Genomic DNA, 14,324 nt, shown 5'->3' with positions numbered 1-14,324 from the left:
CTCTGATAAATTGAACACCCTAGTCAATGGTGACTCCATTACCCGTAGTATTAGACTTAAAAATAATCATCCAGTGATTATATGCTGTTTACCAGGGGGCAGGGCTTCCGACTTTAAGGATAATCTGAAGATGGTGCTGGCTAAGGCTAAAACTGGCGAGTGTCGTGGCCAAAAGTTTTGAGAATGACACAAATATTAATTTCCACAGTTTGCTGCTTCATTGTCTTTAGATATTTTTGTCAGATGTTACTACAGAATACTGAAGTATAATTATAAGCATTTCATAAGTGTCAAAGGCTTTTATTGACAATTACATGAAGTTGATGCAAAGAGTCAATATTTGCAGTCTTTCTTTTTCAAGACCTCTGCAATCTGCCCTGGCATGCTGTCAATTAACTTCTGGGCCACATCCTGACTGATGGCAGCCCGTTCTTGCATAATCAGTGCTTGGAGTTTGTCAGAATTTGTGGGTTTTTGTTTGTCCACCCGCCTCTTGAGAATTGACCACAAGTTCTCAATGGGATTAAGGTCTGGGGAGTTTCCTGTCCATGGACCCAAAATATCAATGTTTTGTTCCCCGAGCCACTTAGTTATCACTTTTGCCTTATGGCAAGGTGCTCCATCATGCTGGAAAAGGCATTGTTCGTCACCAAACTGTTCCTGAATGGTTGGGAGAAGTTACTCTCGGAGGATGTGTTGGTACCATTCTTTATTCATGGTTGTGTTCTTAGGCAAAATTGTGAGTGAGCCCACTCCCTTGGCTGAGAAGCAACCCCACACATGAATGGTATCAGGATGCTTTACTGTTGGCATGACACAGGACTGATGGTATCGCTCACCTTGTCTTCTCCGGACAAGCTTTTTTCCGGATGCCCCAAACAATCGGAAAGGGGATTCATCAGAGAAAATGACTTTACCCCAGTCCTCAGCAGTCCAATCCTTGTACCTTTTGCAGAATATCAGTCTGTCCCTGATGTTTTTCCTGGACAGAAGTGGCTTCTTTGCTGCCCTTCTTGACACCAGGCCATCCTCCAAAAGTCTTCGCCTCACTGTGCGTGCAGATGCAGTCACACCTGCCTGCTGCCATTCCTGAGCAAGCTCTGTACTGGTGGTGCCCCGATCCCGCAGCTGAATCAACTTTAGGAGATGGTCCTGGCGCTTGCTGGACTTTCTTGGGCGCCCTGAAGCCTTCTTCACAACAGTTGAAACGCTCTCCTTGAAGTTCTTGATGATGCAATCTTACTGGCAGCAATATCCTTGCCTGTGAAGCCCTTTTTGTGCAAAGCAATGATGACGGCACGTGTTTCCTTGCAGGTAACCATGGTTGACAGAGGAAGAACAATGATTCCAAGCACCACCCTCCTTTTGAAGCTTCCAGTCTGTTATTCGAACTCAATCAGCATGACAGAGTGATCTCCAGCCTTGTCCTCGTCAACACTCACACCTGTGTTAACGAGAGAATCACTGACATGATGTCAGCTGGTCCTTTTGTGGCAGGGCTGAAATGCAGTGGAAATGTTTTTGGGGGATTCAGTTCATTTGCATGGCAAAGAGGGACTTTGCAATTAATTGCAATTCATCTGATCACTCGTCATAACATTCTGGAGTATATGCAAATTGCCATCATACAAACTCAGGCACTAGACTTTGTGAAAATGTATATTTGTGTAATTTGGCCACGACTGTAGAGAGTATAGGGATATTGTCATCCACGTTGGCGCCAACGATGTTAGGATGAAGCAGTCAGAGGTCACCAAGCGCAACATAGCTTCAGCTTGTAAATCAGCTAGAAAGATATGTCGGCATCGAGTAATTGTCTCTGGCCCCCTCCCAGTTAGGGGGAGTAATGAGTTCCACAGCAGAGTCTCACAACTCAATCGCTGGTTGAAAACTGTTTTCTGCCCGACCGAAAAGATAGAATTTGTAGATAATTGGCCCTCTTTCTGGAACTCACCCACAAACAGGACCAAGCCTAGCCTGCTGAGGAGTGACAGACTCCATCCTAGCTGGAGGGGTGCTCTCATCTTATCTGTGAACATAGACAGGGCTCTAACTCCTCTAGTTCCACAATGAGATAGGGTGCAGGCCAGGCAGCAGGCTGTTAGCCACCCTGCCAGCTTAGTGGAGTCTAGTACAGCCAGTACAGTCAGTGTGCTGTGCCTCGATCTAGGTTGGGCAAAACTAAACATGGCAGTGTTCACCTTAGCAATCTCACTGGAATAAAGACCTCCTCCATTCCTGTCATTATTGAAAGAGGTTGTGATATTTCACATCTCAAAAAAGGGTTACTTAATGTTATATCCCTCACATTCAAGGCAGTTATAGTCAATTAACTAATCACTGATCATAATATTGATGTGATTGGCCTGACTGAAACATGGCTTAAGTCTGATGAATTTACTGTGTTAAATGAGGTCTCTCCTCCTGGTTACACAAGTGACCATATCACCCGCGCATCCCGCAAAGGTGGAGGTGTTGCTAACATTTATGATAGCAAATTTCAATTTACCCCCACAAAAATGTTTAGCTTCTTGTCATGAAATCTATGCAGCCTACTCAATCACTGTTTATAGCTAACGTTTACAGGCCTCCTGGGCCGTATACAGCGTTCCTCACTGAGTTCCCTGAATCAGACCTTGTAGTCATGGCAGATAATATTCTAATTTTTGGTGACTTTAATATTCACATGGAAAAGTCCACAGACCCACTCCAAAAGTCTTTCAGAGCCATCATCGACTCAGTGGGTTTTGTCCAACATGTCTCCGGACCTACTCACTGCCACAGTCATACTCTGGACCTAGTTTTGTCCCGTGGAATACATTTTGTGGATCTTAATGTTTTTCCTCATAATCCTGGACAATCGGACCACCATTTTATTATGTTTGCAATCTCAACAAATAATCTGCTCATATCCCAACCAAGGATCATCAAAATTCGTGCTATAAATTCTCGGACAACCCAACGATTCCTAGATGCCCTTCCAGACTCCCTCCATCTACCCAAGGATGTCAGAGTATAAAAATCGGTTAACCACCTAACTGAGGAACTCAATTTAACCTTGCGTAATACACTAGATGCAGTCGCACCCCTAAAAACTAAAAACATTTGTCATAAGAAACTAGCTCCCTGGTATACAGAAAATACCCGAGCTCTGAAGCAAGCTTCCAGAAAATTGGAACGGAAATGGCGCTACACCAAACTGGAAGTCTTCCGACTAGCTTGGAAAGACAGTACCGTGCAGTATCGAAGAGCCCTCACTGCTGCTCGATCATCCTATTTTTCCAACTTAATTGAGGAGAATAAGAACAATCCAAAATTGATTTTTTATACTGTCACAAAGCTAACTAAAAAGCAGCATTCCCCAAGAGAGAATGGCTTTCACTTCAGCAGTAATAAATTCATGAACTTCTATGACGAAAAGATCATCATCATTAGAAAGCAAATTACGGACTCCTCTTTAATCTGCATATTTCTCCAAAGCTCAGTTGTCCTGAGTCTGCACAACACTGCCAGGACCTAAGATCAAGTGAGACACTCAAGTTTTTTAATACTATATCTCTTGACACATTGATGAAAATAGTCTTGGCCTCTAAACCTTCAAGCTGCATACTGGACCCTATTCCAACTAAACTACTGAAAGAGCTGCTTCCTGTGCTTGGCCCTCCTATGTTGAATATAATAAACGGCTCCCTATCCACCAGATGTGTACCAAACTCACTAAAAGTGGCAGTAATAAAGCCTTTCTTGAAAAAGCCAAACCTTGTCCCAGAAAATATAAAAAACTATCGGCCTGTATCCATTCCTCTCAAAAAATTATTTTTGAAGATGTTGTGCAGCAACTCACTGCCTTCCTGAAGACAAACAATGTATACGAAACTCTTCAGTCTGGTTTTAGACCCCATCATAGCACTGAGACTGCACTCGCGAAGGTGGTAAATGACCTTTTAATGGTGTCAGACCAAGGTTCTGCATCTGTCCTCGTGCTCCTAGACCTTAGTGCTGCTTTTGATATCATCGATCACCACATTGTTTTGGAGAGATTGGAAACCAAAATTGGTCTACACGGACAAGTTCTGGCCTGGTTTAGATCTTATCTGTCGGAAAGATATCAGTTTGTCTCTGTGGATGGTTTGTCTTCTGAAAAATCAACTGTAAATTTCGGTGTTCCTCAAGGTTCCATTTTAGGACCACTATTGTTTTCACTATATATTTTACCTCTTGGTGATGTCATTCGGAAACATAATGTTAACTTTCACTGCTATGCGGCAAATGTTTTACTTTTAAACTCGGACAAAACAGAGATGCTAGTTCTAGGTAGGTCCCAAGAAACAAAGAGATATTCTGTTAGATCTGACAATTAATCTTTATGGTTGTACAGTCATCTCAAAAGTACCTCGGTGTTACTCTGGACCCTGACCTCTCTTTTGATGAATATATCAAGAATATTTCAAGGACAGCTTTTTTTCCATATTCGTAACATTGCAAAAATCTGAAACTTTCTGTCCAAACATGATGCAGAAAAATTAATCCATGCTTTTGTCACTTCTAGATTAGACTACTGCATTGCTCTACTTTCCGGCTACCCGGAAAGCATGAAATAAACTTCAGTTGGTGCTAAACATGGCTGCTAGAATCTTGGATAGAACCAAAACATTTTATCATATTACTCCAGTGCTAGCCTCTCTACACTGGCTTCCTGTTAAGGCTAGGGCTGATGTCAAGGTTTTACTGCTAACCTACAAAGGTTTTACTGCTAACCTACAAAGCATTACATGGGCTTGCTGCTACCTTTCCGATTTGGTCCTCCCGTACATACCTACACGTACGCTACGGTCACAAGATGCAGGCCTCCTTACTGTCCCTAGAATTTCTAAGCAAACAGCTGGAGGCAGGGCTTTCTCCTATCGAGCTCTGGTGGTCTGCCTATCCATGTGAGAGATGCAGACTCGGTCTCGACATTTAAGTCTTTATTGAAGACTCATCTCTTCAGTAGGTCCTATGAGTGTAGTCTGGCCCAGGGGTGTGAAGGTGAACAGAAAGGCGCTGGAGCGACAAACCACCCTTGCTGTCTCTGCCTGGCCAGTTCCCCTCTGAGTCACTGGCTTACTGGTGCTCTTCCATGCCGTCCCAAGGAGGGGGTTGGGTCACTGACGTGGTCTTCCTGTATGGGTTGGCGCCCCCCCCAGGTTTGTGCCATGGGGGAGATCTTCGTGGGCTATACTCTGCCTTGTCTCAGGGTAGTAGGTTGGTGGATGAAGATATCCCTCTTGTGGTGTGGGGGCTGTGCTTTGGCAAAGTAGGTGGGGTTATATGTTGGTCCTGTCTGGGGGTATCGTCGGACAGGGCCACAGTGTCTCCCGACCCCTCCTGTCTCAGCCTCCATTATTTATGCTGCAATAGTTTATGTGCCGGGGGGGGGGGGGGGCTAGGGTCAGTCTGTTATATCTGGAGTACTTCTCCTGTCTTATCCAGTGTCCTGTGTGAATTTAAGTCTGCTCCCTCTCATTCTCTCTCTTTTTTTCTCTCTCTTTCTCTCGGAGGACCTGAGCCCTAGGACCATGCCTCAGGACTACCTGGCCTGATGACTCCTTGCTGTCCCCAGTCCACCTGGTCATGCTACTGCTCCAGTTTCAACTGTTCTGCCTGCGGCTATGGAGCCCTGGCCTGTTCACTGGACGTGGTACCTTGTCCCGGACCTGCTGTTTTTGACTGTCTCTCTACAGCACCTGCTGTCTCTAACTCTGAATGATCGGCTATAAGGGCTTTATAAATACATTTGATCTCTCTCTCTCTCTCTCGCTCTCGCTCTCTCTCTCTCTCTCTTGGGCTTCCTAGCAGCAGTAGACCTCTCAGGATTAGAGGAGGCATGAGGCCAAACCTTTTCCTGCCACACGGCATTCCACAATCCATTCACCAACCCTCACCGCCAACCACTCTCCCTGCTGTAGGGGTGGCAAGCACTGATACCCTTTAATGTACTTTAAGCAGGGCCCTGGTGTACAAATAATACATGGGGAAAAAATGCTAATGTGCGCAAAGCCCAAAGCCCCGGTGATCGCTGGCGCCATCCAGGCTTGGCATGCGTCGTGTGTGCGTTCCCAGTAATATCGAAGGGGGGATACGGTAATTGCCACAGCTTCATTTGCGCTCGCAATTTTACACCTGTCTCTCCTCCCGAGTGGGATAGTCATTTCAAAACAATCAAATTAGGCTATGATCATTTCAATGTGCTTTTCGTTTACCGTATGATGGAATCCTGTGATATTGAAATCATACAATAGTGCTGTTTATCCAGCGAAGAACCCACTGGGAATTTACATTATGTTGAACATGTGAGAAACTGAAGTGGCGCAACAAGAGCTTTAGGTAATGAAAGGGAAGGCCGACTTGCAATATGACACACCACAACAATACCCTTTTCACATTACTGAGCATGAGCTAAAATGAGCCCAGCCTGGATTTCCTGGGCTGACCTGGTTACGAATCCACCAGAGTTGCTGGAACTGTGCAGGGAAGGACAATGTGAAAGGAAAATACCTGAGCCAGCACAGTACTGTTCGAGTCAATACGATAGTGTGCACAAGTAATTGAAGGACTGGGTTGACCTTTACATTATGACCATTGGGACATCCCACTGACTGGAACAGAGGCCATTGTGAAAAAAATAGGGGTATCCTTGGGCATATCTGAAATGGCACCCTATTCCCGACGCATTGCACCTCTTGACTCAAAAGTAGTGCACTATATAGGGTCCCATTTCCAACTCAGTCATGTTTAAATAATCTATGCAGCGAGCTATGGAATGTTCCAGAGCAGGTTCTAGAGTGTGGTGTATGGTTCTAATGGGGTTTGAGAGCTGGTTCTAGAGTTCCACTCACCCTGGCGCTCTGTCCGGCGATGAGCTGGTCGTCCTCTGTCTGGACACTGGTCCTGCTGCGGGCGTCGTAGTCCTCCTGCTCAAAGTCTGAGTCGTCCTCCAGCTCCTCAGGTGTCTACAGAGAAAGGTGGGGGGATGGAGAGGGAAAATACAGAGAGAGAGAGGGGGATGGGGTAGAAAGAGATGGGGGAGACAAAGGGGGGAAGGAGAAAGTATTAGGGAGAGAAGCGAAAGGTGTGTGTGGGAGATGAGAAGAGAAATGAAAGAATAGTAGATGTAGGCAAGAGAGAGAAAGAGATATATATATATATATAGAGAGAGAGAGAGAGAGAGAGATAACAAAACATGATGGTGTCATGACTGTCCTGATCAGGTCAGGGTACAGGAGACCACCACCCTACAGATTATCTCCCAAACCCCCAACAGAGGAGGAGAGATCTAGGGGTCTGAAGATGTGGGGGGTTTTATGACACCTCACGCCCATAATAAACCTTACCTCTCACTATGGAGAACTGGCCTCAGAACATTAAAACATGCAATAAAGGGACTTTGGAACAATGGTTTCCGTCAGCCACAATGGTGGTCATGACGAGAGGTGGAATATGAAAATGTATGTAACTTTTGAATTGTTATTAAAGGTTAAGAGATGACGTTATTATGAAAACATTGTACCTTTAAGAGTTTTCCCAGTATATGCCTGATGTTGTGTGGAAAATATCCAAATCAAAGAGAATGTTTTGGTAAAGATGAGATGTTAAGGTAGTGTCTAAAATAGGATTTTAGTCAAATCTAGGCCTTGCCCCTTAACTTGGTCCGCCCAGAGAATTGCCCTAAAGGCGGTTACGCCCACTTCTGACCCTAGGGTGTAAGACAGGAGAGTGAAGAATTAACATAGGAGACTAATTGACCCCAAGCTGCAGCGAAGGTCTAACAAAGTCAACGAACCCCAAAACGAAACACAAGGTTGAAGACAAAGAAATCTTTTTCTACACGAGCTACGGACGAGTAGCTGTGTCTAAGCGGGTGAATTCAAGCCGAACCACCCAGCCTCCACTCTCCATTGAATCGTGGTATATACACCGTTCGAGTCCGAAGCTGTGAGCTCTGAGCTACAGAGCTGTCTGTCCTCAGAAGACCCCTTTCAGATCAAGGGCGAGGGATCAGACCACTTAGCCAAGAAGGACACTGACATCGTGAGGACAACCAGAGAGTTGCGCCGGAGAAGTGCGTCATTGAGAAGCCTAAACGACACACGCGGAGCTTCCCACCTGAGACCTCCAACACGTAATTACATCATTATATTCTGACCCATAAGAGCGGCAGTTCGGGGCAAGGCTAGGTTTAAATAAGCATGGCTGACAAATGAACCCAAATGTATATTTCTCTCGTGTACTTTCTTGGTTTCTCTCTCTTTTAAATCCCCATTTTGGGTAACACGCGCCATAGTGTGTTGGCCCGTTATACTAAGTCCTAATCAATAGCTAGACTGTGTTTTGTGTATGTGTATTTTTATCATCATTTTAGCTTGCTAGTAAATAAATAATCAACTAAGATTGGTGTGGTAAACTCATTGGTGAAGCCCGGGTCCGTGCAGATTCCCGGATTATGCGACGTTCAGAATGAGACTGTAGAGGAAATTGATTAATTTAGCGACTGTTGTAAAATCGATATTCTGATATCCTTTGAGTTAATTTGGGAAATAGAAACTCAATCAAAATACTGTTCCCATGGTGCCCCAGGTTGATGAGTTAATAATTGCTTGATTCATTGCTTAATTCATTTAATCACGCAATTATAAACCGTTAATCATTCGATGAGCAACAGTCGTCACATTAACTAATACAACGTCACGACAATGGCTATTAGATCAACAGCTGCAATGTCACACAACACAGATATTTAATACCTCAGTCCTCAGACACATCTCTATCTCCACTCTCCCTCTACTGTACGTCTCACTCGCACACTTCTCCTTCTGCACACTTCTCCTTCTGCGTTCTTAGTCAGAGTCTGAGTGCAGATAGACCTTCCCGTCACGTGAGGGGCGGCTGGCGGGAGATGTCACACAATTAACAGCAAGTCAGATCTCCTTGTGTTGAATTATTCCGCTTTTTTTATACGCTTGCTCTGATTTCAAGTCCCTTGCATCATTGTTTTTAAGAAGTCTCGGAGGTGGTTTACACCACGCACCATAAGAGCACTATAAAGCTCCCTGAAATAGTGGGATCAAACGGCACAAAGGGAAAAGGGCGGGGAGGGTAAATGGCCTCAAGAGATTCCGTGATTTTGTTTTTTCTTCTTCAATCTTCAACTCGTGTCTAACTGCTATCTCACAACGAGACAGGGTGGGGACGTGACAGATGTTCTCGACTGGCAGGACTCAGGGACGAATCAGTTAATGTGTTCGACCAATTAAGAGCAGGGATCTGGGGCGGCTTCCGGGCCAATCGGGAGGCAGTTAGCTGAGGAGAAGAGTGGGATGAGTGGCTCAGTCACCCATCTGTCTGTTTGTCAACAATGTGTCTATCATCCTGGCAACACTGTAAACATCGTCTATACCATCCTCATCTCCAGACATAACAACCTCCTCTACAAGCTGAAGAGGCCACTAGTCCAAAAATCAGGTTTTATTGAAAACCAGCTTTGGAGGCGCTTCTCTCGAAGACAAACCGATTTCTCGCAAATCCACCACACGAACATGAAGATGTTGCAGTTATGCTCGTCTACACGATACAAAGGCAGGAATGATAACCGACTCTACATCCGACAAATGTCAATATCTCGCACATCTATTCTTCGTGTGGTACATAGAGGAAAACGAGGAGAAGATTGTAATGTGGGTGCGTTCCAAATGAATGGGAGATGGCATTGGAGTGTATAGCGGTTGTTTTACGAGCTCCTGACTAATTCTGCTATTTTGTGTTTTTTTATGCGCTGATCTGAACTTTTTTTTTTTTTTGACATAATGTTTTCGCCATCGTTTCCATTGACCGATCGTTACTCATTGTATATCTATTATTACTTTCATTACTACGTGTCTTACTTTTCTATTATTTCTCTATGATTTTTTTCTTCTGCATTGTTGGGAAGTAAGTAAGTAAAAGTAAGTAAGTAAAAGTAAGTAAGCGTTTCACTGTTAGTCCACACCTGTTGTTTACAAAGCATGTGATGAATACAATTACATTTTATTTGATGGCAGCCTATTCCCTATATAGCGCACGACTTTTGACCACAGCACTATGAGCCCTGATCAAAAGTAGTGCACTATAAAGGGAATAGGGTGCCATTTGGGACGTACACTGGATGAGGTTTGACTGCTAGCACCTCCTCCCGGTTAATTATTCCCCCTTTGTTCCCAGAAGAATGGATATGTGCTCCCTTTGTGTGTGGAAATGAATGTGAACATTGAAGCCTTGTTTTAGTTGAATTGCGTGGCACGTTCCATTTTCTGGAATGGACATATAGCAGATGTCTGTGGACGTGTGTACGTGTGTGTTTGACTGTGTGTGTGTGTGTGTGCGCGTGTGTGTGTGTGTGTGTGTGTGTGTGTGTGTGTGTGTGTGTGTGTGTGTGTGTGTGTTTGTAATGCTATTTTATTAACGCTCTACACACACACCTGACCATACTCAACTTCTGAAATGAACACCGTGAAGAATTGCCCCCATAATCCATTGCTGTTGTAGGCTACAACTAGACCCTGCTAGCAGGTTCTAAAGAAATCATTTTCTAAAGAAATCCATGTACACCAGATTACATGGGAGCAAAAAAACACACACCACAAAAGCATCCTTCAGACGTTTCATATGAAAGGCTACACATTCTATTACGGAAGTTAGGCTACACAACGACGAGAAATCATAGATAGTCCTCCAAGTCTCCAAGAATACTTGAACTTGGAAATAGATTATTAGGCTGGTGGGTCGGTCTCGGCCCGTTCAAAGCCCCTGTTTTACATTATTTACCAACATCAAATTATTTCCCCGTAATTAGATTTTTCTCGCAACTGCACTGGGAAACATTCCAGCAGTCCAAAGTTGAATAAATGAATTTGCACGGTGGTGTTGGGAGAAGGGGGGGTACGAGAAGAGAAAAAAAATGCTAGACAAACACCATCTAATAGGCTTACCATAGTGGATACAGTGTGGTGTGGCTGAGTCTATAAAAGTGACTATATAATAGGCTTTGTTGTAACATCAATACAAAGTCCAATACACAGTCTATGGAACTAGCCTTACAGTATTATGTTATAAGTAAACAAGTCTTGTCAGAGCCAGAACAGCCCATAGGGTAGCAGCCTAATTCTATTTTCTTTAGCACCCCCCTGGACAGGAAGCTAGTCTATATCAGGGCCTTACCCCTAATCCATCTCCTTAATGCTGAGTGGCAACCAGAGCAGCATCGGGTACTATTTTTAGAGTCCGGTAAGACTCGACCAGGGATTGAACCCCTAACCTTCCAATCTCAGGGTGGGTACTGTAACCACAAGGCCACTGAGGTGGTTTATTCCAACCAGCCCTAAAGTCTTAGGTCATGTTACACTATAAGGTTTCGTACGAAGCGTGAAGTTCTTTGTAATTTAATTTCCATGTCATTTCATTTCTCATACATTGACATCAAATCAGGGAGATTGTTTGTGATTCATCTTGGGAAAATGAACGTTCCATGTGACCTCACGCAGGGCACATTCTTGGAATTGGATAATAATGAGAAAGAAAATGAGAAAATAAGGTGAATCCTAATGTACACTTGGTCATGCATTGATGTCAATGGGAGAATAAGTGTGTCTCTCAGATGGCACCCATGTTCCTATATAGTGCACGACTTTTTATGGGCCCTGGTCAAAAGTAGTGCACTATAATGGGAATAGCCGGTGTAATTTGGTACAGAGTCTGTTCCCAGCATGCTTTGAGAAGCGAGGGGGGAGGAAATGAGGAAGTGGACGTACCCTGATCATAAGAACGGCTTTCCGTATGTCACGCACACCGTCGTAGACCAGGCGGGACGCGTCGATGAACTCGTTCTCCTCGAAGGGCTGTGGGGGGTTTGTGCTCAGCGCCTCGATGGCCACCTCCACTTGTTCAGCGAAACGGGGCATGACTGGAAGAAGGGATGGAGAGAGAGGGAGGGAAGGGGAGAGAAAAAGAGAACAATGAGAATGGCGACCAGAACTTACTTGACTCAGGTGCACTCAATTTATTTGAACATTTTAGGCAACATGTCCTACTAGAATGTTTCATCGTGTGCCTTCCTCAGTGTGTGTGTGTGTGTGTGTGTGTGTGTGTGTGTGTGTGTGTGTGTGTGTGTGAAACAGAGAGAGCAAGAGAGCGAGAGAGAGAAAGAGAGAGAGAGAGAGCGAGAGAGAGAGAGCGAGAGAGAGAAAGAGAGAGAGAGAGCGAGAGAGAGAGAGAGAGAGAGAGAAAAGGATAAACAAAGGTGAAAAACAAGAGAAATATAAAAAAAAAAACATCCCTCAAAAGTTTATCTTTCCCCCTGGGGGGACGGGCACATTGATTTGAGAGAGGCGGAATACCACAAGAGACGTGTGTGTGTCTATGTAAGACAACGTGGGTGTGTTCTATTCTCAAACCAAGGACACACACTCTGCGTGTCAAACACATCTTCTGAAGTGGGGGTCCCAGACTCTGTCAATCTAGAAATCTGGCACCACAGGGATGGGGCGCTCGAGCCCCCTTTGCATGCCAATTAGCCGTTTCACCTTAGCTACACTACCCGGGGGGCGGATGTCTGTCAGCCTATCACTGCGTGAGTGCTAGGATGCTAATGTGCTAGCCTCGGTTGGCAGCCATTCACCTATTAGTGTGTCAGTGCTAGCATGCTAAGGCGCTAGCTCTGGTTGACAGCCACTCAAGTTAACAGGCTGAAAATTCATTGCCAAAACAAAAGGCTGCAAAACAAAAAGTTGCTAACTCTGACAAAAACAATGACTGGCATTTAGCGGGAATATTAGTTTGGCAAGCGTTGCCAACGGAGCATCTGTATGTTCTTTGTGCGTTCACAGAAGGAATGTTGAATTTGAATAAACGCCAGGGCAACCGTGCCGAATATATTCATGTTGAGTGGGACAGCTACATAATCATCTTCAGATGACTCGTGATGATCTGATGCAGGCAATGTTTAAAGGTCCAATGCAGCCATTTTTACCTCAATATCAAATCATTTCTGGGTAAGAATTCAGTACCTTACTGTGATGTTTTGAATTCAAATGGTCAAAATAAACTAAAATAGCTTCTTAGCTAAGAGCAATTTCTCAAGCATTTTGCTAAGACTGTCTGGAAGTGGTCTGAGTGGGGAGGGGAAAATGGAAAACTAGCTGTTATTGGCATAAAGGTTTGGAACTCTCTTTCCTATTGGTCTATTAACTAATTTACCACTTGGCGATGTCAACAGACAGGCCAAAGCTCCATTGCACCAAAACAGGCTTTTCAAACAGCTCCTACACTAAAATACCATTTTCATAATTCTCACAATCTCAACTGTATTTCTCCAACCTTATAGGAAAGAGTGGTTTTGACTGCACTGGGCCTTTAATAATTGCTTTAATGCTGTGGTTCTGCTTGAGCAATAACAGCTAAATCAATGGGTTACGGTTAAACTATCTGACTGAGAGAACAAACTGAGAGAACAAAACAATATTTAGGTGGATTGATACGACCTTGTTTGACCCGGTCTTGTGTTATTGAATTGAGCCATGATTAGTGCCGGTCTGTTCCCTTTTCACTGTCAAGTGGACACCAGGGACACACGCACACACACACACACACAATCACACGCACGCACGCAGACACACACACACACACAGTACCCAATCCGTGTAGATGTCGTGCCGCCTTCACAATTTCAGATTCAGCAGCAAGCGCCTCAGTCTACAGCTTGTACTCATTATCTGTCTACACTGAGCCGTCGTCCCATTTCAGAGGAGGAAAGGGGGCCAGTACAACAAGACGAGAGGCACTCGCAAAAACCTTCTGATGCATAAAGAAAATACAAAAACCTGACATAATATTCTCTGAGCGGCTGTTGAAATACATCTAAAATATTCAGAGAGGCATGATAAAACAAATACAATCAGAGGGACGGATTTGGAGAGGGGGTTGAATTTGGGCTCCGGATCACTGGTGAAGAAGAAGAAGCACGTCTAATGAGGGAGGGTGAAAACAATTAATGGAGGAGGGAAATAAACGACAACAATAACAAAGATTTAATGTGCTAGTGGATATGCCCCTGAAACCCGAGACAAACACGCCGTGTGATATTATTGGAATTCTCCTCAGAGCTCTCTCGCTTCCCTGTTCACCGTGAAGTGACGAAAATCAATTAGAAGCTTAAGCCAGAAAGGTAAATAAGAAAAAATACACATAAACTTATTAAAAACACTGGGGCTGGTTATTATACACCAAACATAAAAGGTGCTACAAAAACTGTTTTA

General features: G+C 44.3%; 1 protein-coding gene across 1 annotated transcript in view; it reads right to left on the bottom strand.

The window, feature by feature from the left end:
- LOC106609934 (catenin alpha-2) overlaps positions 1-14,324 on the bottom strand; it is a 767,831-nt gene that overhangs the window by 57,395 nt on the left and 696,112 nt on the right. Inside the window, exons 13-14 of the mRNA XM_045722643.2 lie at positions 11,823-11,974; positions 6,879-6,992 (exon numbers count right to left, since the gene is read on the bottom strand). Coding sequence (XP_045578599.1) covers positions 6,879-6,992; positions 11,823-11,974 — 266 coding nt within the window. The remainder of the gene's footprint in view (positions 1-6,878; positions 6,993-11,822; positions 11,975-14,324) is intronic.

The sequence above is a fragment of the Salmo salar genome, chromosome 08, assembly GCF_965601325.2.
Source record: "Salmo salar chromosome 08, fSalSal1, whole genome shotgun sequence".
Taxonomy (NCBI): Eukaryota; Metazoa; Chordata; class Actinopteri; order Salmoniformes; family Salmonidae; genus Salmo; species Salmo salar.
Note: the sequence above shows the minus strand (reverse complement) of the source record. Positions and strands in the feature narration are given on the sequence as shown.